The following is a 26,267-nucleotide window of genomic DNA, read 5'->3' as shown; positions in this document are numbered from 1 at the left end:
CGAGAAATCAGTATTAAGTAATTAAATATCCGCTTAGTTATCAACAAGCTCATTCTGTTTTGTTCTATATCATTGAACCATTAAGCTGCCTCAGAAGCATGTTCGATATCAGTTTCATGACCTTCATGAACAAACACTGCCTGCAAGTCATTGGCTGAAAAGCAGCAAGGCAGCATGTCAGCAGCCAAGGTTTTCGGATGCAGACAACTTCAACTGAACAATGACCGTTAACTATTTTCTCTTCGAGCTGCGTAGCAACAGAAATGATTCCGTTTTCACCATGGTTGTTATTTTCTGCTGCTTAAATCTGTGCTGCAAGTTCTATAAAATAAAGGCGACTTGACTAGGTTAAAGAGGACATAACACACAGTTTCAGCCAATCTCATGTTAATCTCGAGAACCTATAGTGTAGTATTGCATCATTCACATCTTCCGAAGAGTCTTCAGTTTAATTAGGTTTATAAAAGAAAGATACAGCTTATGATTCTATCCGAAAACAAACAGCCGAGCTCCTGGAGGCGAGCCGTGGGCGGAGCTGAAGAGTCGCGAGCACTTACTCGATTGGCAACAATCGCAGATCTTTGATGCAGTTTAACAGCAGCTCCTAGTCATGACGGGGATCTTTATCGCTGGGGCTGCTCTGTCTTTTAGTATCAAACGATATGAAAATCCAGTGTCAGAATGTACCTTGTTAAAAAACATTCATCACCGAAATGACGGGAACAAACAAACACGTTTGTGAAACTCTGTTGCTGCCCTGGAAAACAAATTGCATCCACTGTTCACATAACACTGAATAAGGTTATCTTTTCCTCACATCCAAAAACACATCTTTAAAGACATTCTTCTCGAGCAATTACTGCAGCGCTGCCGATGACTTCCGTACCATGAATGAAACGCGTTGAGCGGCGCGCTCGCTCTCGCTCGAGTCACTGAGTGCGCGTGCATAACAATCCACCTCTTTAACAGAGTAAACAATTCAGAATGCATGAAATGGTATTGTATCCCCCTTTAAGTGCAGCATATTGCAACGACAAGCGTATGCCAGTAACACAGTACCGCACATTGCCAACTAAACGAGCCTAAGCACCATGGATGGCCACAGCAACACGCATGTTGCCAATAACCTGAGAGCATTAAAAGGAACTTAGCTTGTGAAGACGTTCGAGAGAGTGAAACGTAGAAGCTGTGGCGAGGATGCTTCTGTTGATATCCTTCTTGGGGATGAAGTTCCCATCTGAACTTGTTCTTGAGTCAGTCACATAACTTGTGGAGTACATTTCAATGATGTAGCGATGCTTGAAGCAATGCTAACTCAGTCACTTCTGAATCAGGCAGCTTATGATCAATGCGGTGAATTCACGTGTTCAGGTTAACAAACTTGAATGAATCGGCGGTGAGTCCATTGGGGAAACTAATTCCACTCGCTAAATTCCCAATTTCTAGTGATGATGGTGTTTTGCCTACCGAATTCAGCATTTAATTAGCTATTGAGCAATTAAAAAACTGCTGATAAACTGAGGGACCTTATATATGGATGCTTAGACAGGTGTCGTATCCTTATAGGTACTGTATATGGGGATCAGCTGAGAGTCAGCTGATACAAGCTTGACTAACGTGACCTGCCAGAACTAACACTACGCTTGATATATCAGTTTCTGTGAGGATATGTGCATTCCTACCAGGTCTCATTTAACCTACAACAATGACAAACCATGGTTCACTGCAAAACTCAGACAGCTCCGTCAGGCCAAAGAAGATGCTCGCAGTAATGGGGACAGATTGTTGTATAAACAGGCCAAATACACCCTGGAAAAGGAGATCAGAGTGTCAAAGAGGAATTATTCTGAAAAGCTAAGCAACCAATTCTCTTCCAGTGATCCTGCTTCAGTGTGGAAAGGTCTGAAAGACATCACCAATTACAAGACACCATCCCCCAGCACTGTGGAGAATCAACAACTGGCAGACGATCTGAATGAGTTCTACTGCAGGTTTGAAAAAACACCATTCACACCTCCTGCAACCCCCCTCTCCCCCCCTCCTCCACGGCAGATCAGTAAAGATGATGTGCGTCATGTCTTCAGAAAGAACAAGAGAAGGAAGGCACCAGGCCCAGACGGTGTGACACCAGCCTGTCTGAAAACCTGCACTGATCAGCTGGCCCCCATCTTCAACAGATCACTGGAGCTGTGCCAAGTCCCCTCATGCTTCAAATGCTCCACCATCATCCTCGTCCCAAAGAAACTCAAAATTACTGGACTTAATGACTACAGACCTGTGGCTCTAACGTCTGTGGCCATGAAATCATTTGAAAGACTGGTTTTGGCTTATCTGAAGGACATCACTGGACCCTTACTGGACCCCCTGAAGTTTTTCTACAGAGCAAACAGGTCTGTGGATAATGCAGTCAACATGGGACTGCACTACATCCTGCAACATCTCGACAGACCAGGGACTTATGTGAGGATCCTGTTTGTAGATTGCAGCTCCGCTTTTAACACCATCATCCCATCACTCCTCCAGCCCAAATTAACTCAGCTATCCGTCCCCACCTCTGCCTGTCAGTGGATCAACAGCTTCCTGACAGACAGGCAGCAGCTAGTAAAGCTTGGTAAATTCTCATCCAGCACCTGTACGATCAGCACTGGTGCCCCCCAGGGTTGCGTCCTCTCCCCACTGCTTTTCTCTCTCTACACGAACGACTGCACATCTAAAGACCCCTCTGTCAAGCTCCTTAAGTTTGCAGATGACACCACAGTCATCGGCTTCATTCAGGACGGTGACGAGTCTGCTTACAGACAAGAGGTTGGTGCAGTCTTGACAACCTGGAGCTGAACACGCTCAAAACTGTGGAGATGACCGTGGACTTCAGGAGAAACCCCCCTGCTCTCCTCCCACTCACCATGAACAGCACTGTGACTGCAGTGGAGTCATTCAGATTCCTGGGCACCACGATTTCTCAGGACCTGAAGTGGGACAATCGCATTGAGTCCATTGTGAAAAAGGCCCAGCAGAGGTTGTACTTACTTCAGCAGCTGAGGAAGTTCAACCTGCCACAGGAGCTGCTGAAACAATTCTACTCCGCCATCATTGAATCCGTCCTCTGTACTTCAATAACTGTCTGGTTCAGGTCAGCTACCAAATCTGACCTCAGAAGACTACAGAGGGTAGTCCGGACTGCTGAGCGAATCATTGGTACAACCTTCTCCACTCTCCAAGAACTGTACTCATCCAGAGTGAGCAAAAGGGCTGGCAAAATCACTCTGGACCCCTCACATCCAGCATACTCCCTCTTTGAACTGTTGCCGTCTGGTCGATGCTACAGAGCTCTGAGCACCAGAACGGCCAGGCACAGGAACAGTTTCTTCCCTCAGGCAATCCATCTCATGAACAATTGACAATAAACGTGGAACACACAACACTATTACACATTATTTACTTAACACACATACTTATTTACATTTCAAATTTGCACATATCATACCTGTACATACATAATTCTCTATATTATATATTGTATTTTTGCTATTTTGTACATTGTCTATTTTGTATATTTGTATATTATTCTTTTTATTATCTGTGTCCTGTCCTGTTGCTGTCATTCTCTTGCACTGTGGAGCCTCTGTCACTATAACAAATTCCTCGTATGTGTAAACATACCTGGCAATAAAGCTCATTCTCATTCTCATTAACTAGGCTATCAGAACGACTTGTGGATTAATGTGAACACCAGCAGGAACAATGCTGAGAATGATTGTGAATTAAACATCTCCGATGACGTTCATTGCAATGGATTTTATAGACTTACCGGAAAAGGAAGGAAACGGATTTAATTGCGAACTGTTACTGATTTTATGTGTAATACATGCTATGCTGTCATGGCATGACAGATGTATGAAAGTACACAAGTCACAATTTAAACGCGGCAGACTTTAATGGTAAAACAAAGGCAGAATACCGTATAACTCCAAGCTGGCACAGTAATATTGACGAACGACTAAATAAATGCAGAGCACGGTTACTTTATTTGAGCGTTCCAAAACAAAGTCAAAGAGCGGTAACTAATGATATGGTGTTCTGCCTTGGTTTCTCAGGGGCTTTTCTCCATGATTCTTATACACATGATAAAGGAGGTCATGAATGTCCCAAAATTATCAATAACTAATTTTTTACCAAAAACGAAGTTATGGTGTTTTGTCTTTGCACGGCAGCACTGCTGTCACTCTGGGCGTGGTTTCAGCAACCGAGCACCTCAGCTTCACCCACGTCCTGCCTTTTTGTCCATTTTCGTTTATCCAGGAATGACAAGTGGTGACATGCTGACAAGATGGTGGCGGTCAGCTCCGCCCACTTTAGGCTTCAAAAATGCTCTTCAGAAATCTACGAGTGACGTCACGGACACTATACGTCACGGACACTAAACTGGTACACTGCAGTTTTAAGGAGAAAAGCTTGGCAATGGAAATTGACTGATGCACATGGTTTGTCTTTAAGCATATTAAAAACAGCATACAGACATGGAAACACCAAACAGACAGCATTAAAAACTTTATTTTCACCACAGGGGGTCTTTAATGTTAAAACCCCAAAATGCCTGATTAAGGAAACACTTTGGAACCTAAATCCCTTCTATTGAAGTTCTTTTTATAGTTTGCCAGGGCCAGATGATAAACAGGGCTGATAAGATAAAAGTTGGCCACTTTTAAATGGTTTCTTTTCATGGTTCTTTCACACATTTGATTTGGGAATGTTTCCATTTCATGTGCACTTTTGTGATCATTATGCTAATATTTCTCAATGTCAACCCATTTTTTTTTTCTCCTCACTCAGTCAATGGCCACACATGCACACATAGGCTTTTTCACTTCCCCCTTTCTCTCCTCTAACCCTATCTTCCTATCTGCACTCTCTGCTATTTTCTTCACTCTCCCCTCCTTCCTCTAAAGCAGTGAAGCCACAATGCTAGCCCCTGCTGCATTATTAATGGGATATTAATGATTTTCTGACTTGCCGACCTCTAGGTCTCCATTAGTTACCTGCAGGCTGATGAAACCCAGTGCTCCTGAACAAGGCCAGCAACCAGGGCAGTACTAATGAGACCTACACTCTCACGGTCATTAACATAGAGCGAGGGGTGGGAGGGGGCTATCCACCTTCTTGCCGTAAAAATGGGCACGGCCATTTGTAAATTCTATGGGTCTAGCTTCCGGTCTCATCCGTGTCCAGCTATTTTTAGCTGTACAAAACAGTTAGTTTTGCTGCTTGATATTGAAAATTTGTGTGTCTTTCAATATTATTTTAATGTATTATCTTAATTATAAACACACTGGTTTGTAGTGCAAACAGTTTTACCGTTTACTGCACGTTGTTATTCTTCTCGCTATTTATCTATAATGGCTAATGAACGAAAAAGAAAAAGGTGAACAGGGTTTTTGTTCTGCAGGAGGTTGAGGAAGAACCCTATTGGTGTTGCTGAAGATTTGTGACTCCAATTACTATTAGAATATCCATCCGGTTTTGCTTGTGATAAGCTTTCCAATAATGTATGCGTGTGTATAGTACTGTCACGTGTCGTCAGGGCCAGGGAAACGCGGAGACGTAGGAGCTTCGGAGCAAAGGACTTTATTAACAATCTACAGACATTACAGATAAGGAATGACAAGGAAACACAGGGCTTAAGAACTCTGGGGCAAACTAAATAATTACTAACACAGGGCTGGGGACTAATTAACTAATGATCACTAAACAAGGACAGGAACAGGAACTCCAAATAAGGGCACGAGAGGAGGGGGAAACACAAGACGTAGAGACAAAGTCTGACAGTACTCCCCCCTCCCGGAAGGCGCGTCCCGTGTTGTACAACATCCAACGGGGAGGGGAGGGGGGGCTCTGGAGGCCTCAGGGGGCAGAATACAGGGACAGACGGCCTCCAGGGCGGATCCGGGAACTCGGGGGGCCCTGGCGGATCCGGGGACTCGGGAGGCCATGGTGGAGCAGGAAGCTTGGGTGGCCATGGCGGGTCTGGTGACTCGGGAGACCATGGCGGATCTGGGGACTCGGGAGGCCATGGCGGATCCTGGGACTCGGGAGGCCATGGCGGAGCAGGAAGCTTGGGTGGCCATGGCGGGTCTGGGGACTCGGGAGACCATAGCGGGTCTGCCTCCGAGACCTTGGCCCTAGCCCCCACCTCGGCCTCTATGGCAGGAGCCCTACTAGCCCCCAAAATTTTCTTGGGGAAATTAGGGGTAATTTCAGGCTGGCGTTCAGGGGGAGCGAGCTCTTGGGGGCGCTCTGGCAGCGCGGAGCTAGGGAGACTCTTGGGGTTGCTCTGGCAGCGCGGACTCTTGGGGGTGCTCTGGCAGCGCGGAGCTAGGGAGACGCCTTCGTGGCATAGACACTGGGGGGCACTCTGGAAGCGCGGACTCTTGGGGGCGCTCTGGCAGCACGGAGATAGGGAGACGCCTTCGTGGTGTAGGCACTGGGGGGCACTCTGGAAGCGCGGACTCTTGGGGGCGCTCTGGCAGCACGGAGATAGGGAGACGCCTTCGTGGTGTAGGCACTGGGGGGCACTCTGGAAGCGCGGAGCGGACGGGACCAGCGGAGACGTAGGAGGGCTGGACGGGACCAGCAGAGACACTGGGGGGCACTTGCGAGGAGAAGGCTCTGGCAGGCACTTGCGAGGGGCAGGCACTGGCGGGCTTGCCATATTCTCTGGCGGCGGGCTTGCCATACTCTCGGGCGGCGGGCTTGCCATACTCTCTGACAGCGGGCTTGCCATACTCTCTGACAGCGGGCTTGCCATACTCTCTGACATCGGGCTTGGGCGGGCCGCGGACGGCGGCGTGTGAGGGAGAGCCGTGGGCGATGGGCTTGCCATACTCTCTGACATCGGGCTTGGGCGGGCCGCGGATGGCGGCGTGTGAGGGAGAGCCGCGGGCGGCGGGCTGGTTCCGACACGGGACCGGACACTTCCCAGACACCGGTAGACCCCTTCCCTCCAGCACAATCCTGTGGTGTCTGGGAGGTCCACGGGGCGGTGGTAAGAGACCCCGAGCCGGAACAGGTGGAGGATACCCGCGTCGGAGATTTATGAGAATTGGACCTTAAAATAAAGTGTTACCAAAATGCCAAATCTACCAAAATTCGTAAATGTAAATAGCAGAATTTCTACCAATTTCTACCCTTCTTATACTGTCCAGTCCCAGCCTATACTGTAATAATATGAGAGAAATAAACTTTTACTGCCAGCCATGTCTTTTTTTTTTTTTTTTTTTTTTTTTTAAGTGAAGCCTGGAAACAAGGCAGTAGTCATATCCCATAATGCACTGCTTCCACTAATGCAGAGTCCTGAGGTGTTGCACAGTGTGTGTTCTGTATGAAAGTCGTGTCTCAGTTTAACGATCATTAACATTCGGAACACTGGAGTCATGGTCACCTGGAAGTCATCTGTGCCTTTACCAGTCATCTGTATTAACACGGTTACTAAGGCAACCGAGCCTAAGAGCTGCACTCTTTAGAATTTCTCAAGAAATCTTGGCGAATGCTACAGAAAAGGCCTATACACTAGTTTGAAAGATGAGCTTTTGGCAGCTGCAGACACATACTGAAAGGGAGGGGATGATGAATTCAGTAAAGTTGTGAATTGTAAAAACAAAGTCTGCAGAAACATAACGAAACTGACAAACAGACAGTGCAACCAAACAATATTCAGACAGTCAAAAGGAATGACAGCAAGCGGAGAGGGAATGCCAGGAATACAGACACACAGAAAGAGAGAGAAATGGGCCCCACCCCACTCTGAAGTTTGCCGGTTCCTCGGCAACCGGTGAATCGTACATATAAAAAAGCAGGTGAGTCGGTGCAGCGACACATCAGTTTCGGAAAGCGCGTTGTATAATCCTTTCCCATGGTTTTCCATCTTCCTTGCCACCCCCTTTTAAGCCCCTTTCTTCTAGTCTGTCTTCATCTCTTATTCTCGCTCCCCCTCCCGCAGTCTGTCCATCAGAAATCTCATTATTGTTGGCTGTGTATACATCTCGGTGTCTCATTAGCAGGCTTCCAGAGCGGCAGAGGACACCATGTCTGAACTTCTGTACCAATTTGTCTGCCTCTGTCTCCCTCTCTGTCTGGGAACAGCGTTTCCCACAGTGCATTAGGCCCATCCTTCTGCAAACTGAATAAGTAAAGATGGCTGAGGTGTGGGGTGAGAAGTCAAAGTGCAGAATCATGGGAAATGAAAAAGGCTCTTTTAAACTTTATTTTCTATGTAATGCTACATGTGTGTGTTATGCTTTGTTGTCTCTGTGGGGACAAAAATAGCCCTAAAAACCTGACCTAAATCATCTAATCTAAGCTAGCCTAGCCTTAGATGATTTGCTGGTCTTAGCTGGCTTAAGATGGTCTAGCTGAAGTTTAAATGAAAAGCTGAAACATTATTATATTGCAACTTTAGCAAATAATAGCATAAGTACAACAGCTATATATGAAGAGTTTATTTATATCTGGTCCTATAGAGGGTGCAACAGTATAAGAAATCTCTGAAGGACTTCCACATTTACGCTCCTTATCTAATCTAAACTAAATTCCACAGCTTCACTATTAGTAGAGAGTCGCTGCCAGATAGAATTAATTCACACACGTAATCGCTCTCACTAATGCATTCATATGAATTTAATCTTTACGTGCTTTATCTGTATTTGATTTAGAACGAGCAGAAATCTTTGAGAAATTTAACGACCCAAAGACAAAAGAACTGATAAAAAATTAGCTGGTATAGGAGCAATAGCCATGTGGGCAGCACTGTATCATATGCCATAGCTGTGCACAAGGTGTTTGTCACAGCTCCAGACTTATTTGTTCATTAATGACGTCATCAGCGACTAGTCGTTGTCAGAAGTCGTTCAAGCCCTAGTAGTCAGTTCAGTGTTTCTTTGTCCAGTCTCGTCTACGTTACCTGTGTATGTGTGCCCTGCCCAACTGATGTGGATTAACCTTATGTGGATGGATTAAAGACTGTTTACAGTTATCTTCTTCGTGTTCGTGCGTTTCTCTTACACCGCACCGTGACAGAAGACAGGACCGTAAACAGTAAAGTGGCGTTTAAACCCTGTTTGTTTGTTTTTTCTCGCATTTATCAGTTTTTCTTTTTGTTTATTCATGAATGACCCTGCCTGCCTCCTCCTCATGCTGGAGCCTTTCCCTCAAGGACCATACAAGACTATTCGTGGAAATTGCCAACCTTACCCACTACCCGGACTACTCTGCACTTTTTATAAGACCAGCCTGAACAACGAGTGCAGAGCGCGGTTGTCCGGAGATGGTCCTCAGGGGAATTTCACCGCCTTTGTGGGGTGGGTACTGGTGTCCTGTGGATCGGCGCTGACTGTAGACATTGCAAACGACCACACCAGCCCCACTTTGGACCCAGAGCCCAGCTCACGATCACCCCGCTTCACGGAGCCTAAGCCTGAGCCCATCGCTGATGGAGAGCCAGAGCCTGCTGTGACCGACGAGCCATCGCCTGAGAGAGCGACAGAGCTGAGAGCTCCCGCAGCCTGAGCCTGTGACGTCAGACCAGGTGCGAGAGCCAGCAACTGAGCATGCGACGGTGGATGATGCAAGGAAAGCCCCGCCCACTGCACCACTGCTGAGGGTGAGCTGTTGTTGGAGTCTGTGAACTTAATTGACTCTGATTTGGATTTATATGCGGACATGCCCATTCTTCTCCCACCATCTTATGAACTGTCAGTCTGCCCTGAACTCTTTGTTTGTCCCGTTTCGGCCAAGGAGGCCGTTTATGAACTGTCTTGTCTATCTATCCTGTCGCGACCACGGAGGTTGTTCCCCTGTCCTCTGCGCTCCTGGTGTTGGGAGTAGCAATCTGGTGTTTGTGGGCAGCACACGCCATCCCTGAAAACCCTGGTGCTCACAAATTACCACCCACCCTCCCTCTCCTGCCTCTTCCAGTCATCCCTGCTGCTTCACCTCCGCCACTGCTGTCTCCTGACAGCCCCTCTGCTCACCCTCAGCCCACCATCTGTGCGGTGCGATCACCGTGGGTCTGCCAGTCTCCATCGGCGTCGTGGCTGGAGGATCCCTTGTCTCCGCCTCCAGCCTCTAAGTCCCGGACTCCGCCTCAGCCCTTCGACCCATCGGCTCCACCATGGAGGGCTCCCTCGTCCCTCCAGTGGTACTGCGAATGTGTCGAGCTCATCTGTCCGCACTCATCTGTGGTTGAGTATACTTTGAAAGCTGTGCGGACGTGGCTGTGCTCGAGACGGAACGTAACGCGGAAAGTGAAGTATACCCGGGCCTTTATTGTATTACTGTATTAAAAGCTGTGTAGTAGAGTATTTTGAGAGAGAGATGGACTGAGTGTGATTACCTGCATCTGATACAGCATTGATTTTTTAGCTCAATCTCATATTCACAACAAAACATAAAATAATTTGAATGTCCGCTGAGGAAAGCCATAGGCTATCTTGGTCGTACTATCCTTTTATCTGTTAATGGTGATTCCTGATGACAACACTGCTCAGTGCATTTGTTGGCTGCGCACAAGCTGTTGTTGAAAGTAAAAATAACTTCCTTGTTCAAAACAGCACTTTAGTCTCTTTCAATATAAAAGTCTTTACTAGTGACTCTTAAAATAGTGTCTTGTCGCCATCTAATGGTAGCAACAATGGAACAATGTCACTAAAATCACCATCACGAACACACACACTGTTTCCCAATACTAAATACTATTATGTATATAAAATATTATTTATTGAATAATAATGTTTAATAAACAACAATAACAGCCATCATAAAAGTTGCTAGGCAATTCAGTCAAAAGTACAAAAGCAGTGCCATATACAACACTGAAGTTACATAAAATGTAACATGATGAGATTTTGCCCTCAGCCAGAACTATTTGCTCTGGATCCAATAATAATCAACAAAAACAACTGAAACCTCTTAAATATGCCAAGTGTTGTAACAATTTTGTCCACCACTGTATAAATATTCTTTACATGTACACCACCATTTAAAAGTCTGTAATGTTTTAGAAAGAAGTCTCTTATGCTCACCAAGGCTGCACTAACTTTATCAAAAATACAGGAAAAACAGTAATATTGTTAAATGTTTATAAACAAGTAGTCTCGCATAGCCAGACCTTCAGACTGACGGCTGAAGGTCTGGAATTCATGGCAGCTTTCATTGGCCAAGGCCCGCCCATGAGGCCATTTGACCGACATGTCAAACAACCAATCATAGTTCGTTTTGTTCAGCGTCACGTTTCGGGGCGTGGAAATGTCGCCGCAATAACAGAATGGTGTGGAAAACTCTTGGACGTATTTGAAAGATTCTATGCCACGAACTTTAAATATTTCACATACTTTGGAAAATCCAGCGTTTAGTTGATCCTGATAAGTGTCACAGTTGTAAACACGACGGCTTTCTTCTTTCATGAGGGGGTTTGGCATCATGGCATCTTTGTTTCCAGGCGGAACGTTAAAGAATGCGACACACCCGTCTCCCTGAAATCCTGTAGAATTCAACCAATCCGATGAAGACTTCGAAACTCCTGAAGTGTTTCCAGCTAAGTGTGCCATATGCATCAGACGTTCAGCCAACGGTCTGTGGGTGTGAAGTCTGAGGCTGAGACTAATAAACAAGCAAACAAACAAACAAAAAATGTTACCTATTTAAATGTATTTTAAAATGTATTTTATTGCTGTGACAAAGCTGAATTTTCACCAGTCATTACTCCAGTCTTCAGTGCCACATGATCCTTCAGAAATCATGTTAATATGCTGATTTGCTTCTCAGGAAATAAATAAATAAATAAAAATTCCTACTGACCCTAAACATTTTAACATACAAATAGAAATGGTTTTGGGGTTAGTATTTATAATTAATGTATTATTTAGACCTTGAAGTTGCTAGCCATTTTGCACAACAAAACATAATGCCCAAATATGTCTAAAAGACAGAATGGAACATTGAATCTGTAGAAGATGTCCCCAGTGTGAAGTCTTGAATATCACTTATTCTCACTCAGAGCACTTCAGTTTGACCTCTGTTACATGAGCTTCAGAAAAGCAAACATAATTTCCTTTAATGGAATCTTCTAAAATTAGTCTTTTTACTCTTACAGTATCAGCCTGTCTCAACATTAAAGATCTTAATGTTGGATCTAACACTGCTTTTTCTCTCGTCACAGGTGAACGAGATCTATCATGACCATTCTCTCGGGGCACGAATAAACGTGGTGCTAGTTCGGATTGTTTTGGTCGATGCCAGAAAGGTAAGAATCGTTAATCTATTGACATCATGCATCAGATATCAGATGACAAGTTAAAGTCAGCGTGAATTTAAAATTAGACATATTTGTTATTACACATTTCTGATCTTATTCTGTATGATCATTATGTTATGATTCATCAGTGCATATTTAAAAAATTGGCCCTGCCTGTGAAACAACTTTACTTTTTACTCACAAATCCCTCTTAATTATATGAAGTCCTGTCCTTCATTTTTTCATAAATATATTATATTGCTCAGAAATAAATTTAATTTAGGCTTTATTCTAGTCATACTACTTCTAGTTATGTTGGTGAGCTTTGGCGAGTTTCATTTTGTTTAGTTTATAATGGTTTAAAGTCACATTTTGAGTCATCTCAAATGTGAACTGTGTCATTTCTTTTGCTAAATACTTCACAGACAAATATTAGTAAACAATTTGTAGGCTAACTTCCAAAAAAGGTGTAAACACTGTGGTTTTGTGACACTTTCAGCATTTTTTGAGGAGTCCCACACATCTAGTTTGAGCAATGAATGGAGCTCAAGCGTAGTTCAGGCAGACCACAGCATGATGCTCAGCTGATCGTAACTCCTCCCACTACAATTAATAAGATATATAAGTTCATCTGTACTCACACTTGCCATAGTCTGTCGCACAGACATGTGCTTACTCCTCCATCCCCAACTCCTCTTTATGCAGATACATGATCACTTAACTGCTTGCCACAGAGATATATCATCTGTCCAGCTCATAGCTAAATTGTACAAATGTATTCACAGTACTATATTAATCTACTTGGAATATACAACTGTTTCATGTAAAATATCTGGCAATTGCTTAGGCTTCAGGGGGTTTCAAACCTCAGCGAGGTTTGCCTGTGGATAGCTCAGAACTGAACCCTTCAGAGTAAAGCCTGCCGCCAAATATAAAGTTCAGGACCTCTACAATATTCTGACTCGAACAGAGTGGTCCAGACTGAAATTACGTTGTGGCTTAACCAGTGGTTTGAGTTTAGGGCTATCTGTTTTTTATTTGTATTCCTTTTTTTTTCAGTGGAAGATGGAAGGTGTTATTGGAAAACTTGTTTAATGCTGCTAGTAGCGCAGAAATTATACACTTCTTCATAGTTGAGGTTTCATCTGAGACTTCATGTTCAGACTTTAATTTTCACTTTGAGCAAGCACTGATGTAACTAGGGCTGTGATGGTTGCCGTGACAACCTCGTCACCGGTTGTTTATTGCCACTGGCGGTAGTGCACGTGACGTCACACACTCTATAACAAGAATAATACAAAGTTTTGTATACAAGTGTAATAATAGTTGCAGTTGCAAATTGGGTCCCACTTTATATTAGGTGGCCTTAACTAATATGTACTTACATTTAAATGAATCATTTGGTACAATGCACTTATTGTGTACATACATGTTTTTACATTGTACTTATATTTTTAAAGAATACATATATGTAATTACATCTGTAATTAATTTCTGTAATTACATTAATAATTACACTGTTGACCCATCCCTTACACCTTAACCCACCCTTAAACCTTCCCATATTACCAAACCTGTCCCTAACCTTACCCGTGTCCCACCTCAATAGCAGCAAAAGTGTTTTGCAATACAATATGAACACAATAAGTACATTGTCGGCTACTTATTATTTGATGTAAGTACATACTAGTTAATGCCACCTAATATAAAGTGTGACCGCAAATTGTTTTATTTAGACTATAAATCTATGCTAATTCACAAATTACCTCAAACACCATACAAGGCATTTCCTTTAGATTGGCAGGTTTCTGCATTCAGCAAATTTATTTTGTGTTGAGCGATGGACCTGGTTGGGAAACCAAATACTACATCACCAATCTGGAATCATTTCCATTCATGTCACCCATCCGCATTTGTACAAGCGTCTTCAAGTTCACCTGATCGCAACAGACCGGCTGGTCAGGTTTCTATTGGCGAGGCTTTCTCCAAACTGGCCAAATATGAACGAGACCGCGGTAAATGGACGATGCTAACGAGAAATGTGGCAACATACGCCGCGATTCCTATTCCACAGAGAGCGCGTGCAGATGAGGAGTTGAAGTCCGTCATAAATAGGACGAGGCAGTTTACTGTGAGGGTTTAGTCGTGTCGTATCGTATCGCGCCGCATCCAGTGTAGATAGCATCACTGATTATAATGGGTTCTATAGTATTTTGTCGTGTCTCACCGTGCCACTCGTGTGAGGTAGACAGGGTGTATTTAACTTTCTTATTTAAGGCTACTTTCTTATTTAGCTGTATTATTTACTGACGGAAGTGCTAAAATAAACTTGCACCTTTGTTAATAGATGGTTGAGCCTCATTTATTTATTTTTTGCATTTAAAAATTATATATATATATATATATATATATATATATCACAATACCGCGCCACCGGCGGTAGTTGGTCCATTATCATCGCGGTGGTAAAAATCTGCCACCGTCACAGCACTAGATGTAACCTAAAACAAATTTTTTTTCTCTTTACACAAATCCCCAAATTGATCTATTTCGCTGTCTGTAGCCGTTTAGCACTTTGCAGTTCTGTACCGTGACAGTTTGACATATTGCATCAGGGGCAAACATGTATAAGATACACACTCCGTTCCTCTGTCTCTTCCACCTTCTGTCTCACACTCACACCTACATAAACACACCGCTAGCTTAGCTTACATGCGCATCTTTTTCCCACCCCCTTCTGCTGGGTGCTAACCATGGCCTAGGGCCTGTTATTCCACCGGACTGAGCAAACGGGAACTAAAAGCATAGAGTTCCCATGGGAGTCTTTTCAAAGTCGCACGCCTTCACAGTTCAACACCAAAGCACAGAGAGTGCTCATGTTATGCAATTGCCTTCCCAATACCCCCCACCCCAACACATAAACACGCACACCAGCACCTCCCCTATGGGACCAAGCAAAGGATTCTGGGAAGAAGAATCAAGAATGCAAGATAAACAATCAATGATGACCCTGTCTCATTCATAAACACAGCTCCACAAAACACTGTTCTTCCTGTAACTGGAGATCAGGGAGAGGCTGATCTCAGATCAGGTAACCAGTCTCAGATGTGGTTGACCTGATAGTGACCACAGTTGTAGGTTGATCTTTCATCTGACACAGTTACTCACTAAGAAAATCCTGTATCTCTTTAAAATCTCACATAGACAGGAATGAGGATAAATTAATAGTAATAGTGTGTCTTACATATGCATTAGTGGTCAATATTTTTCATTCACACTTTTCGCAGGTTATATTTATGCCAGTAGGTGGTGACAAGTGACTGTCTTTATGAGTGACTAATTGAATCATTAATTCAAGCATTTTGTTCAAAATACTGATTCATTCATGAACAATCATTTAATATTTTACTTAAGTGATATGCTAAAAAATACTGAATCCTTCATTCAGGAACAAAACAATTTGTTCTTTTTATGAATGAATCATTGATTCATTCCTATTGGTAACTGAATCCTTCATGTTAATCACTGAAACAATGAGTGAGTCATTAAAAGATTCATTCAAACAATTAGTTCACAACACAGATTCATTCAAGAAGTGACTGTTGAGTCACTGAATTATTTACTTAACTGATTTGTTAGCAATTACTGATAAATTCAAGAATGAAAAATGTCTCTCTTTATGAAATTATTTAATCATTCACATGAATCACGTAAGCAATTCAATCAATCATTTTTAAAGTGAGTCATTGGGTGATTTTTTTCCCCAGCTAATTGGTTCAAATACACTTCCACTGCATTGCTCAGAGATTAAACTAATTTAATTATCCTTTCATCTAATTAAATCTTTCAACATTGTTTGTTTGAGTTTCCCAACACAGCAACATTTACTCAACCGATGGTGTGAGTTAGTGGCTCGGAAATTACACTCTTCACCTTTAAATGACACAATCTAGAGACAAACTAAACTGAGCTTTGAAAGAGTAATTTTTCTCTGGAATCTTCTGAATAATATGATGTCTGGAAGCATACCTCTTAATCAATAGTGAAGTTAACTCCTATTCCATTTATTCAATCAGCATCGGGTTTAGGAAGAAAGGATCTATTCTCCAGGAGTGCTATCTGGATGTGTAACCCATGAGGAAGATATTTTTAAGCCACTTAAACAAGACAATCCATCACCTCTCTATCTCTGTGACGGAGATTACTATTACCACAAATGTCAGTTCACCCAGTGGGAGAAATAGCTCACAACGCTATGGTGCCCTCAAATTTTGCTCTTCTTACTGAGACACTATACCACCCCCAGCCATTATGATAAATGGTGATTTTTCCTCCGTGACAGATAGTGTGTGGGGTTACATGGTGATTACGTGCAGTTTCAGGTGAGATGGAGAGACAGAGGTCCACAGCAGGTCAGGCAGATGGCGTTTCCTGCACTGATTTGTGGTGATTGTCCCTCTGGCCTTGTCTTTCCAGGATTAAGTTCTTAAAATGCAAACTGTTCCACATGAACTCATCAGGCGGTTGGTACACGGACCTCTCTCTCTCTCTCTCTCTCTCTCTCTCTCTCTGTTTATCTGTCAGTTCTCTCTCCATCTCTGTCTCTGTGCTCATACAACCTCTGGTTTCCTTTCCATTCTGTCTTTTTCCTTCCGTCTGTTGCTGGTCACGCTTCGTCTGCCTCTCACTGTGGCTTAAAATGTTGTTTAACTCCATTCAGGGATGCAGTGGCCATAGGGAGCACTGGGACATTCCTAGTGGCTTGGTTGACCTGTGGTCGAAACCATATTTAGATAAAAAGTAAATATACAATGATTTTAAAAGGAAAAACCATGCTGAAATCATCAGACAGGCTGGCCACGTCCCAGTGGTAGAATATGGCATAGATGACATACTGTTGTCACGGTGCACACAGCAGGGAGGAACGACGAACACGCAGACGAGGATAAACTTCAAAATAATAGTCTTTAATGTAGACATCAGGACATGACAAGGCAAGGCTGACACAGACAGGAACATGTAGGAATAACGAGTAGACCAGACGAAAACCAACTAAACAGGCAGGAACTAAATACACATGACAATTACTGATAATTAAACACACCTGAGCTGAATAAACTAATAATCACACAGAACAAGGACAAGAACATGACCAAATATGGAAACAAGAGGCGGGAACATATGACACACAGGACAGAGGACTGACAACTGTAGATACAAATTAAAAGCAATTGAATGCGTCCCAGTTATCTAGTTGATTGAAAATGTTTATTGAAAATTGAAAATGCTTATCTGTGCAGGATTTGAACATTAAAACATTAATATTTTAAATTGTATTTAGTTTAGTTTTTCATCTGTATATATATATATATATATATATATATTTAATTATTTCAGCCTTATTTAAATTAAGAAACAAATATGTTTTTAATAGTTTTAGTTAACTACTATAACCCTGGTTTCCATCCAAGTTATATAATTAATTTATATTAAAAATCTAAATATTTCAAAAACATTCACAAATACACTAGTTTTTCCATGTGTTCAAGAAAACAAAACTGTCACTGCCAGTGGGTTGACGCAAACGTTTTCTTCTGTGAATGAGTTATTCAGTCACATGACTCGAGGCAAAGTCACATGTCCTTTTGATTTTCTATTGTAGTTTGTGTCTTCTTGCTGAATAACAAATTATCTGTTCACATTGACACGTTGATCTTATATACCATACCATTTTTTTTTTTATCATTTAGAGATTTATTTTAAAACAAAATAATGTGCATGCAGTAGTCCTAGGCTGTTTGTCCCCCAATTTATTCTTGACATGTTCATGCAAGTATAATTCAAGAATGTGTCTGACAGACTGAATATGCACATTTTTTGTACTAAACACATTCTTACAGGATTATCATGACAGCAATTACTAAATACCCAAAGTGCTTTGCATATAAATGGACTAATAGCTTATAAAGCAAGTTTGTACAAACACATTATTTAGTTAAAACACAAGACACACAAACAACTTGATTCATGGCTTCCATAACTCAAATGTTGTATGGTTAAGGTGGGAAATGTCCTGGAATGCTAAAACCATCATCCACATGTCTTTTTGTTTTGCACATGTAGTACTTAGAGATACTTCCTATTAAATAGATGCACATTGATGCAGTTGTTCCACTTAATTAATTTCATTACGGTTTTGTTAACCTTTATCTCAACCTCACTCCTTTTTCAGTGTATAAACCTTTCTTTCTTTCCTATTCACACTCACTCGCATCCTCGATTCACTCTGGATCACCCACCTATTTCAGTAGCACTGCCACAGATATATATCTTTCTCCATCTGTATCTTTTTCTCTCCACCTCTCCCTCCCTCTTTTTCTCGCTCTTACACAAATGCCTGGTTGTTCCACACCCACTCCTCTCCCCTGCCGCCTCAGCCCCAATCAGCATGCAGCCTCGCCCGTCTTGCCAGCAGGTTGTCCATCATTCCCAATTACTGTGGCAACCGTTGCTGCCGGCAGCAGCACGCACCGATCAACCGAGTGACCCCGCGCACCTCCAACAAGGTTCCAACATCACAGTCTCTTCCGCACATCTGTTCCGCTCTTCCCCTCACCTAGCGCTGAAAAGATAAAGAGACCCTGACATGACACACCCAGCATCAATCCACAGAGCGTGTGCATGTGTGTGCATCTTCGGTGGATCACAGAGAAGATAAAGATGCCGAGACATTCTTTTAATGAGCACGCTTGCACGTCATGTATTCTGTTAATAAGAACAAGAGGAAGTCACTTGTGTACAGAATTCTGAGAAACACCCTTCATGACATTATCAACAAACATCTCAGTGATGGAATGAAGATAAGTGAAGATAAATCATATGTTTAGTAACTAGTTTGCATTAGTCTGCTGTCTGCGCACAAACCTACAGCGTAAAAATCATCAGTCACAAATAAATGAAGTGTAATGAGAGAATAAAGCATTGGATGCACTTGTGCTGAGAGTGATGCTGAGTTGAGTTATTTCCCACCACCCTCTTTCTTCCCATGGTGCACAACTATGCATTGGAATGGTGAAGCCTCCCTCTACTGGTTGGTGAAGACATTGCAGCATAGTTCTCAGAGTTCATGACCTTGATGCAAAGTAAAATTCATGAGAGTGAGGCACAGGGAAAGAGTGAGGCAGTTTCAGGACACGCATCTGGAAAGGATCTCCAACTTCCATGGCTCTTGTGGCCACGTCATCAAAACACAGCCATGCATTCCTGTCTGGATGTTTCTTTGCACACATTTATCTCTTTGCACAGATTACGGAAGAAAACCAGTGCAGTGTTTACATCTGTGTTCACAAGAGTGTGAAATGTAAAAAAAAAAAAAACGTTTTAAAATTTGTGTAGCCTACATACTTACAGTATATAGAACAAAACATCTTTGTCCATAAAACTCACAGAAAAAATGTTCACAGAACATAATGTATTCAGACACATTGGAAAAGCATTACAAGTCTTTTTAACTAACAAATCAGTGTTAGCTGAACAAAAAAGACATGTGACTGGAGTCAGTGATTAAGTGGATTAAGGTAACAGTTGAGTAAACTCAAAAAAGCTGTGCAGCAAGTTCACTTGAAATTTTAAGTTAAGTCAACTTTTCATTTTTTAAAGTGTACATTGGTCTGGCAGTAACAATTATTAGTACTTTCAAATGTTACTCACCCTCATGTCAGTTCAAACCCTTGACAACCCACCTGATATTCTTAAAACAAATAAAATTTTTTGGAATTCTAGTTGCTTTTTTCAAGCTCCAGAAAAGTTTCCAAAGCATTGTAAAATGCATACGTTCGATCCATGTGCTGTATTCCAGGTCTTCTGAAGTCATATAATAGGTTTATGGGAGCAACATTTTATAGTAGATTCTTTCAGAAATTGATCAAATGTTAAATGGTGAACTATTCCTTTATTAGTTGTACTGAACCCATAACTTAATTTAGATTTCAGTAATTGATTCACACCTTGACCAGATGTCAATCATGAAAATCTAAATGTAGCTTTGAGTGTAACGTCCTTCTCATGTATGTTTTCAGTCCACGAGCCTCATTGAGCTGGGCAATCCTTCTCAGAGTCTGGAGAATGTGTGTCGCTGGGCTTTCGAACAGCAGAGGAAGGACACTAACGATAAAGAATACCATGATCACGCCATCTTTCTCACTCGTCAAGAGTTTGGACCCACAGGGATGCAGGGTAAAATCAACACACATGCACGCAAACACAGCATCATCAACCTTCATACATTGAAACGTTACTAACAAGAGCAGATTATCTTTTAAACATGAACGTGTGCGTTTAGTTTGAAAAATGGGCATATGTAGGGACATGCCACAATGATCTTGAAATGACCTTACCTTCAGGCCTTCAGGCCTTTTCCAGTAGAAAATAAGTGTTAAAAATAAAGCGTGATGAAGATGTGAGGAGGACAAACTCAATCAGGTGCTCTTATGTGTTGCTAGGTTACGCTCCTGTCACAGGTATGTGTCATCCTGTACGGAGCTGCACTCTCAACCATGAAGACGGTTTCTCATCTGCTTTTGTCGTGGCGCATGAAACCGGCCACGTGTGAGTATCTGCTACAGTATGTCTAAAGATACCTTGTGTATTTTTAAATTTATACAGCAGTTTGTTCCGGTCATTGAATCTGATTGGTTGAGCAGTTATGTTCCTTGAATCTGATTGGTTGAGCATCATTCGAACAGCTGACTTTCCACTGTTTGTGTCACTAATTTGTTCAAAAACAAATTCATTCAGGAACAAAACAAGCAAATCATTGATTCATTCACACAACCAATTCATTCAAATAATTCCACACGAATATGGCATCTATCCTGACCAAAGTCAGTTTGTAACTTGATTAAAATCTAAAAATGCCAAAATAAGAGGCAAAAATGTATTAAAAATTTACATTTTATGCGTATATGCATATGTGTTATAGGTTGGGAATGGAGCATGATGGGCAGGGGAATCGTTGTGGAGATGAGGTGCAGATGGGGAGCATCATGGCCCCACTGGTGCAGGCGGCTTTCCACCGCTTCCACTGGTCCCGTTGCAGTCAACAGGAACTGGGGCGCTACCTGCAGTGAGTGCTAGACAGGCATACACAGACAATCTTGCTAGTACAACTGTGGATTATATACCATCTCATTCTGCCTCTGAAGTTCGTATGATTGTCTCCGTGATGACCCGTTCGAGCACACATGGGAGGAGCTTCCACACCTGCCCGGGCTGCATTACTCCATGCACGAACAGTGTCGCTTTGACTTCGGTGCCGGATACATGATGTGCACAGCGGTGAGTCTTGAATTCACTGCTGCAGAGGCTTTTTCATTCAAGTAATGCATTATTAATATGAGATTGTAAAATCACTATGAGCATGTATAATTCTAAAAGCATTCTTCCTTGACAATCATCAGCTTGCCATAACAATCACCATTTGTGGTCATTGGGTTCACCGTAGATCGCCGTGACCCAGTATGATGAGTGTTATACATGCCAATAATGCATTATGAATAGTATTTTGTGTTAAGTGACTGAGTGTTGATATCTGCACATGCCAAAGGGAAAAGGCTTAATGGAACAGAATAGTGCACCAAAATGTTCAGTCTGTCACTATTGTACTCATGCTCATGTTGGTTCATACCTGTATGACATTCTTTCTTCTGTAGAGCACAAAAGAAGCAGCTTTCAAGTTTTATGAAAGACACTAAAGCACCATTAAAGTATCATAAAAGTGGTCAATATGACTCATGCACTTTATTCCAAGTCTTCTGAAGTAATTTAAGTTATACAGTTAAACAGACTAAAATTGAATTTACCACTCACTGTAATTTTTGGCATGTTCATTAGAGAAACAGCATAGATTCATTGAAGGGTTATTTCACCCAAAAATTAAAATTAACCTGTGTTTTATTCACCTTCAAAGCATCCTAGGTGTCTGTGACTTTCTTCTTTCAGACTCATTCAATCGGAGTTATATTAAAAATTGTCCTGGCCCCTCCAAGCCTTTCAATGGGGTAAGTGGGTGTTTTCTGTCAACAGTTCAGAAGACGTGAAATAAAGTGCACGTATTTGTAATAACACGTCCCTCACACGGCTCCGGGGGGTTAATAAAGGCCTCCTGTAGCGAATCCATGTGTTTTTGTAAGATAAATATCCATATTTCAAATGTAATAAACACTTTTTTTCTCACTTCCGCTGACTGTCATACGCGGAAGCCATCCAGGCAGATGACGTAGGACGTTGGCGTTGCGTGATTAGTGACAAACGCGGAGAGAGAACAAAACAAAACACAAACGTCACGAATTAGAAGCACAAAACGAGGATTTGTAAAGAAAAATGTCAGAGGATTTCGATATAAGCCAAGAGGACACTGGTTTTCCTTTGCTAAAGTAAGAAAAATTTTTAAGGAAACTTCTTCTGAACTGTTGACAAAAAACACCCGCTTACCCCATTGAAAGGCTTGGAGGGGCCAGGACCATTTTGAATATACCTCCGATTGGATTTGTCTGAAAGAAGAAAGTCACATACATCTAGGATGCTTTGAGGGGGAGTAAAACACCGGCTAATTTTCATTTTTAGGTGAACTAATCCTTTAACAAATTATTCTTTTGAGTCAGATCTTTTCAAATAATGTTTTCATAATTTTGCAAGTTTGAAAGCCTTTAAAACATTCTGTGTGTTCCACAGAAAAAATAAAAATCATACGGGCTAACATGAGGGTGAGTGAATGATGAAATCATTTTCATTTTTGGGTGAACAAATCTTTTAGTGTACAAAAGAAGAACCAAGGGCCGGATTCTTAAAACATTCTTAAGAAAAAATGCCTTCTTAACTGCGATTTTCTTCTTATTTTTTTACTTAAAATAAAAAGTTGAAAAATAATTATTCTCAAACATTCTTAAGAACATTATCTTATTTCTTAAGATTGTTCTTAAGACAAAACTTTCAAGAACTCAAGAGAATCTTCTTAAAAATCATTGTACATACATACTGGAAGCGTTCACTCTGGAGAGAGCGCAAAAACAGCACAAAAATTAATGAAACAGATTGCTGCAGCTTGAGACTGGCTCTTTAAAGGTAACTATTCAAAAATACGGCACATTAAAAATGCGAAGACAAGCACTAGTCAAGATATTGATACTAGTCATGGATATTTATCACAAAATAGTGTGCATGCTTATTATGATTATTAGGGTAATCTGAAGGAAGCACAAAAAGACGTCAGTCCTTGAAGTCATAAGCCATGTATTCAGTCAAATAAAGACTGTCATTTTCTTCTTACGAAAAAATAAGATGTTTTAAGAATATACAGTGCTGCTCACTAATATTGGCACCCTTGGTAAATATGAGCAAAGGTGGCTGTAAAAATAAATCTGCATTGTTTATTCTTTTGATCTTTCATTAAAAAAAATTACAAAATTCTAACCTTTCATTGAAGTAAAACAATTCAAAGTGGGGGGAAACTCACATTATGAAATAAATGTTTTTCTCTAGTTCATGTTAGCCACAGTTATTGGCACCCAATTATTGCAACGTCCTTTTCCCAAGATAACAGTTCTGAGTTTTATCCTATAATGCCTGATGAGTTTGGAGGACACCTGACAAGAGATCAGAGACCATTCCTTCATACAGAATATCTCCAGATCCTTCAGATTCACAGCTCCATGTTGGTGCTTCTTGTGTGGATGGATATGGCAAAAGCTTCATTTTGTGCTCAGTGATACATTTTTGTGTTGATTTTGATGTTTGTTTTGGATCATTGTCTTGATGGAAGATCCAAGCATGGTCCATTATAAGATTTTTTACAGAGGCAGTCAGGTTTAGATTTTTTTATCTGTTGGTATTTGATAGAATCCATGATGCCATGTGTCTGAACAAGACGTCCAGGACCTCCGGCAGAAAAACAGGCCCACAACATTATAGATCCAGCAGTATATTTAAACGTGGACATGGGGTAATTTTTATCCCTGTTTGCACCGAACCCATCTGGTGGGTTTGCTGACAAAAAGCTCTTTTTTCTATGTTTCATCTGACCATAGAAGTAAGTGCCATTTGAAGTTCCAGTCCTGTCTGACAACTGAATATGCCATAGATTGTTTTTGGATGAGCCAGGAGTTTTTTTCTTGAAACCCATTTGAACAACATGTGGTGATGTAGGAGCTGTTTGATATATTTTTATTATTTGATACAGTTTATTATTCAACTGATCTCTGCAATTCTTCAGCTGTGATCCTTGGAGAGTCTTTGGCCACTCAAACACTCCTTCTCACCGTGCACAAACTCAGATTTTTAACATCTTTAGTTGATTGAAACCTAATTGTAGTTGATTGAAACCCTGATGGTAGAAATGGGGATTTTCAATGCTTTAACTCTTTTCTTACAGCCACCATTATTTGGTTTTACTCCTTGTGATGGATGGTTAAGGGAATTTGGCCTTTGTGTCCCTCATATTTATAATCCTGTGGAACAGGAAGTCATGGCTGTACAATTTCATGCCAAAAAATGTAAATATGAATAGAAATATACTTTCTATAATTTCTAAGGGTGCCAATAATTGTAGCCAACATACTGGAGAAAAACATTTATTTCATAATGTGAGTTTCCCCCCACTTTCAATTGTTTTACTTCAATGAAAGTTTAGAATTTTGTGGATTTTTTGAATGAAAGATCAAAAAGATAAATGATGCAGATTTATTTTCACAGCCGCCTTTGCTTATATTTACCAAGGGTGTCAATATTAGTGAGCAGCACTGTATTTGAGAACTTCTTAATAATTTTTAAATAATTGCACTTAGGAATATTCTTACAAACTTCTTGGAATTTATCTTAAAAAGAATTTGTAACTTATTTCGTGAATCCAGCCCCAGGTTTTAAAACAACCCATAGCACATCAGCTGGTTTTATTTTATATAGATGTTGATATAAAATAAATTCCAGACTGACAATAAAACACATTTTATGAACACCAAATTTCAAAATGATGTCATTCGTCTGTTGAAGAGAAAATGCGTGGCTATACTGTTTGCAATTGACTGTTGGGAATAAAATTGATCAGATAATCACAACCAGATGTCATGAGTTTGATATCACTTGATAAACTGGATAAAAATGATTTCAAGAATCATTTCTGCTCACAAAATGAGATTCCAGCTGAACAGCACTGCTTGGACTGTACTTCACTGTCTTGTTAAACCATTCCCTTAGCTGCAAAAGGTGGGGCCATCAGGAGCCCAGGTAAGGTGTTCTCCTCAGTCGCAACGTGGCCTCTTTCGTTTGAACTTGGCTCAATTCAGATGGTCTTATTGTTAATCATTACATGTTATTGGTTGGTGTTCAGCTCATTGTCATTTTGCAGACACATGCGCTGCAGGATACTAAACCCACAGTTGTTTCTGAATTAATTGGCATTCACAAGCATTAAAAGGAGTGCTTGAGTTCAATACAATTTTTTTATAATTTTGGCTCATACTTAAGTTTTTAAAAATAAATGTTAAAAAAAAAAACAGTGTGTACAGAAATGCACAGATACATGCACATGAATACTCAAGCAAAGAGCAAACTCTACACATACGTATGAATTGCATTAGGATAATGCATAATCCACCCAGGGGTGTGTTTCCCAAAAGCATTGTTAGCTAACTATGGTCGTTAGTTCCATTGAACTCTATTGGTAACGACGGAACTTCCAACCATAGTTGCTTTTGGGAAATGCACCCCAGAACAGTAGTCCCACCGCTTAACGGTTCATTTAGACAATTTTGCAGCTTTAGTAACACATTTTTGTATGGAAGAACTGATATAAGTGCTTTAGCAAGAAAATGAGTGGCACTCTGCTTCTAAACCCTCTGGAATGCCTTGCCACTATGTTTTGGTTCTGATTTTGAACTGAAGGATAAAATTAATCTCTGTAGTAATTGAAAACATGCCGCAGATTCTCTTA

At 41.4% G+C, this 26,267-nt stretch overlaps 1 protein-coding gene across 3 annotated transcripts in view; it reads left to right on the top strand.

The window, feature by feature from the left end:
* Nucleotides 1–26,267, top strand: part of LOC131553632 (A disintegrin and metalloproteinase with thrombospondin motifs 2-like) — a 163,595-nt gene that overhangs the window by 121,998 nt on the left and 15,330 nt on the right. For all 3 annotated transcript variants that reach the window (XM_058798433.1, XM_058798432.1, XM_058798435.1), the window contains 5 exons: nucleotides 12,209–12,292; nucleotides 20,362–20,518; nucleotides 20,785–20,890; nucleotides 21,264–21,407; nucleotides 21,487–21,619. In XM_058798433.1, the coding sequence (XP_058654416.1) occupies nucleotides 12,209–12,292; nucleotides 20,362–20,518; nucleotides 20,785–20,890; nucleotides 21,264–21,407; nucleotides 21,487–21,619 (624 nt within the window). The remainder of the gene's footprint in view (nucleotides 1–12,208; nucleotides 12,293–20,361; nucleotides 20,519–20,784; nucleotides 20,891–21,263; nucleotides 21,408–21,486; nucleotides 21,620–26,267) is intronic.

The sequence above is a fragment of the Onychostoma macrolepis genome, chromosome 14 (genome assembly GCF_012432095.1).
Source record: "Onychostoma macrolepis isolate SWU-2019 chromosome 14, ASM1243209v1, whole genome shotgun sequence".
NCBI lineage: Eukaryota > Metazoa > Chordata > Actinopteri > Cypriniformes > Cyprinidae > Onychostoma > Onychostoma macrolepis.
Note: the sequence above shows the minus strand (reverse complement) of the source record. Positions and strands in the feature narration are given on the sequence as shown.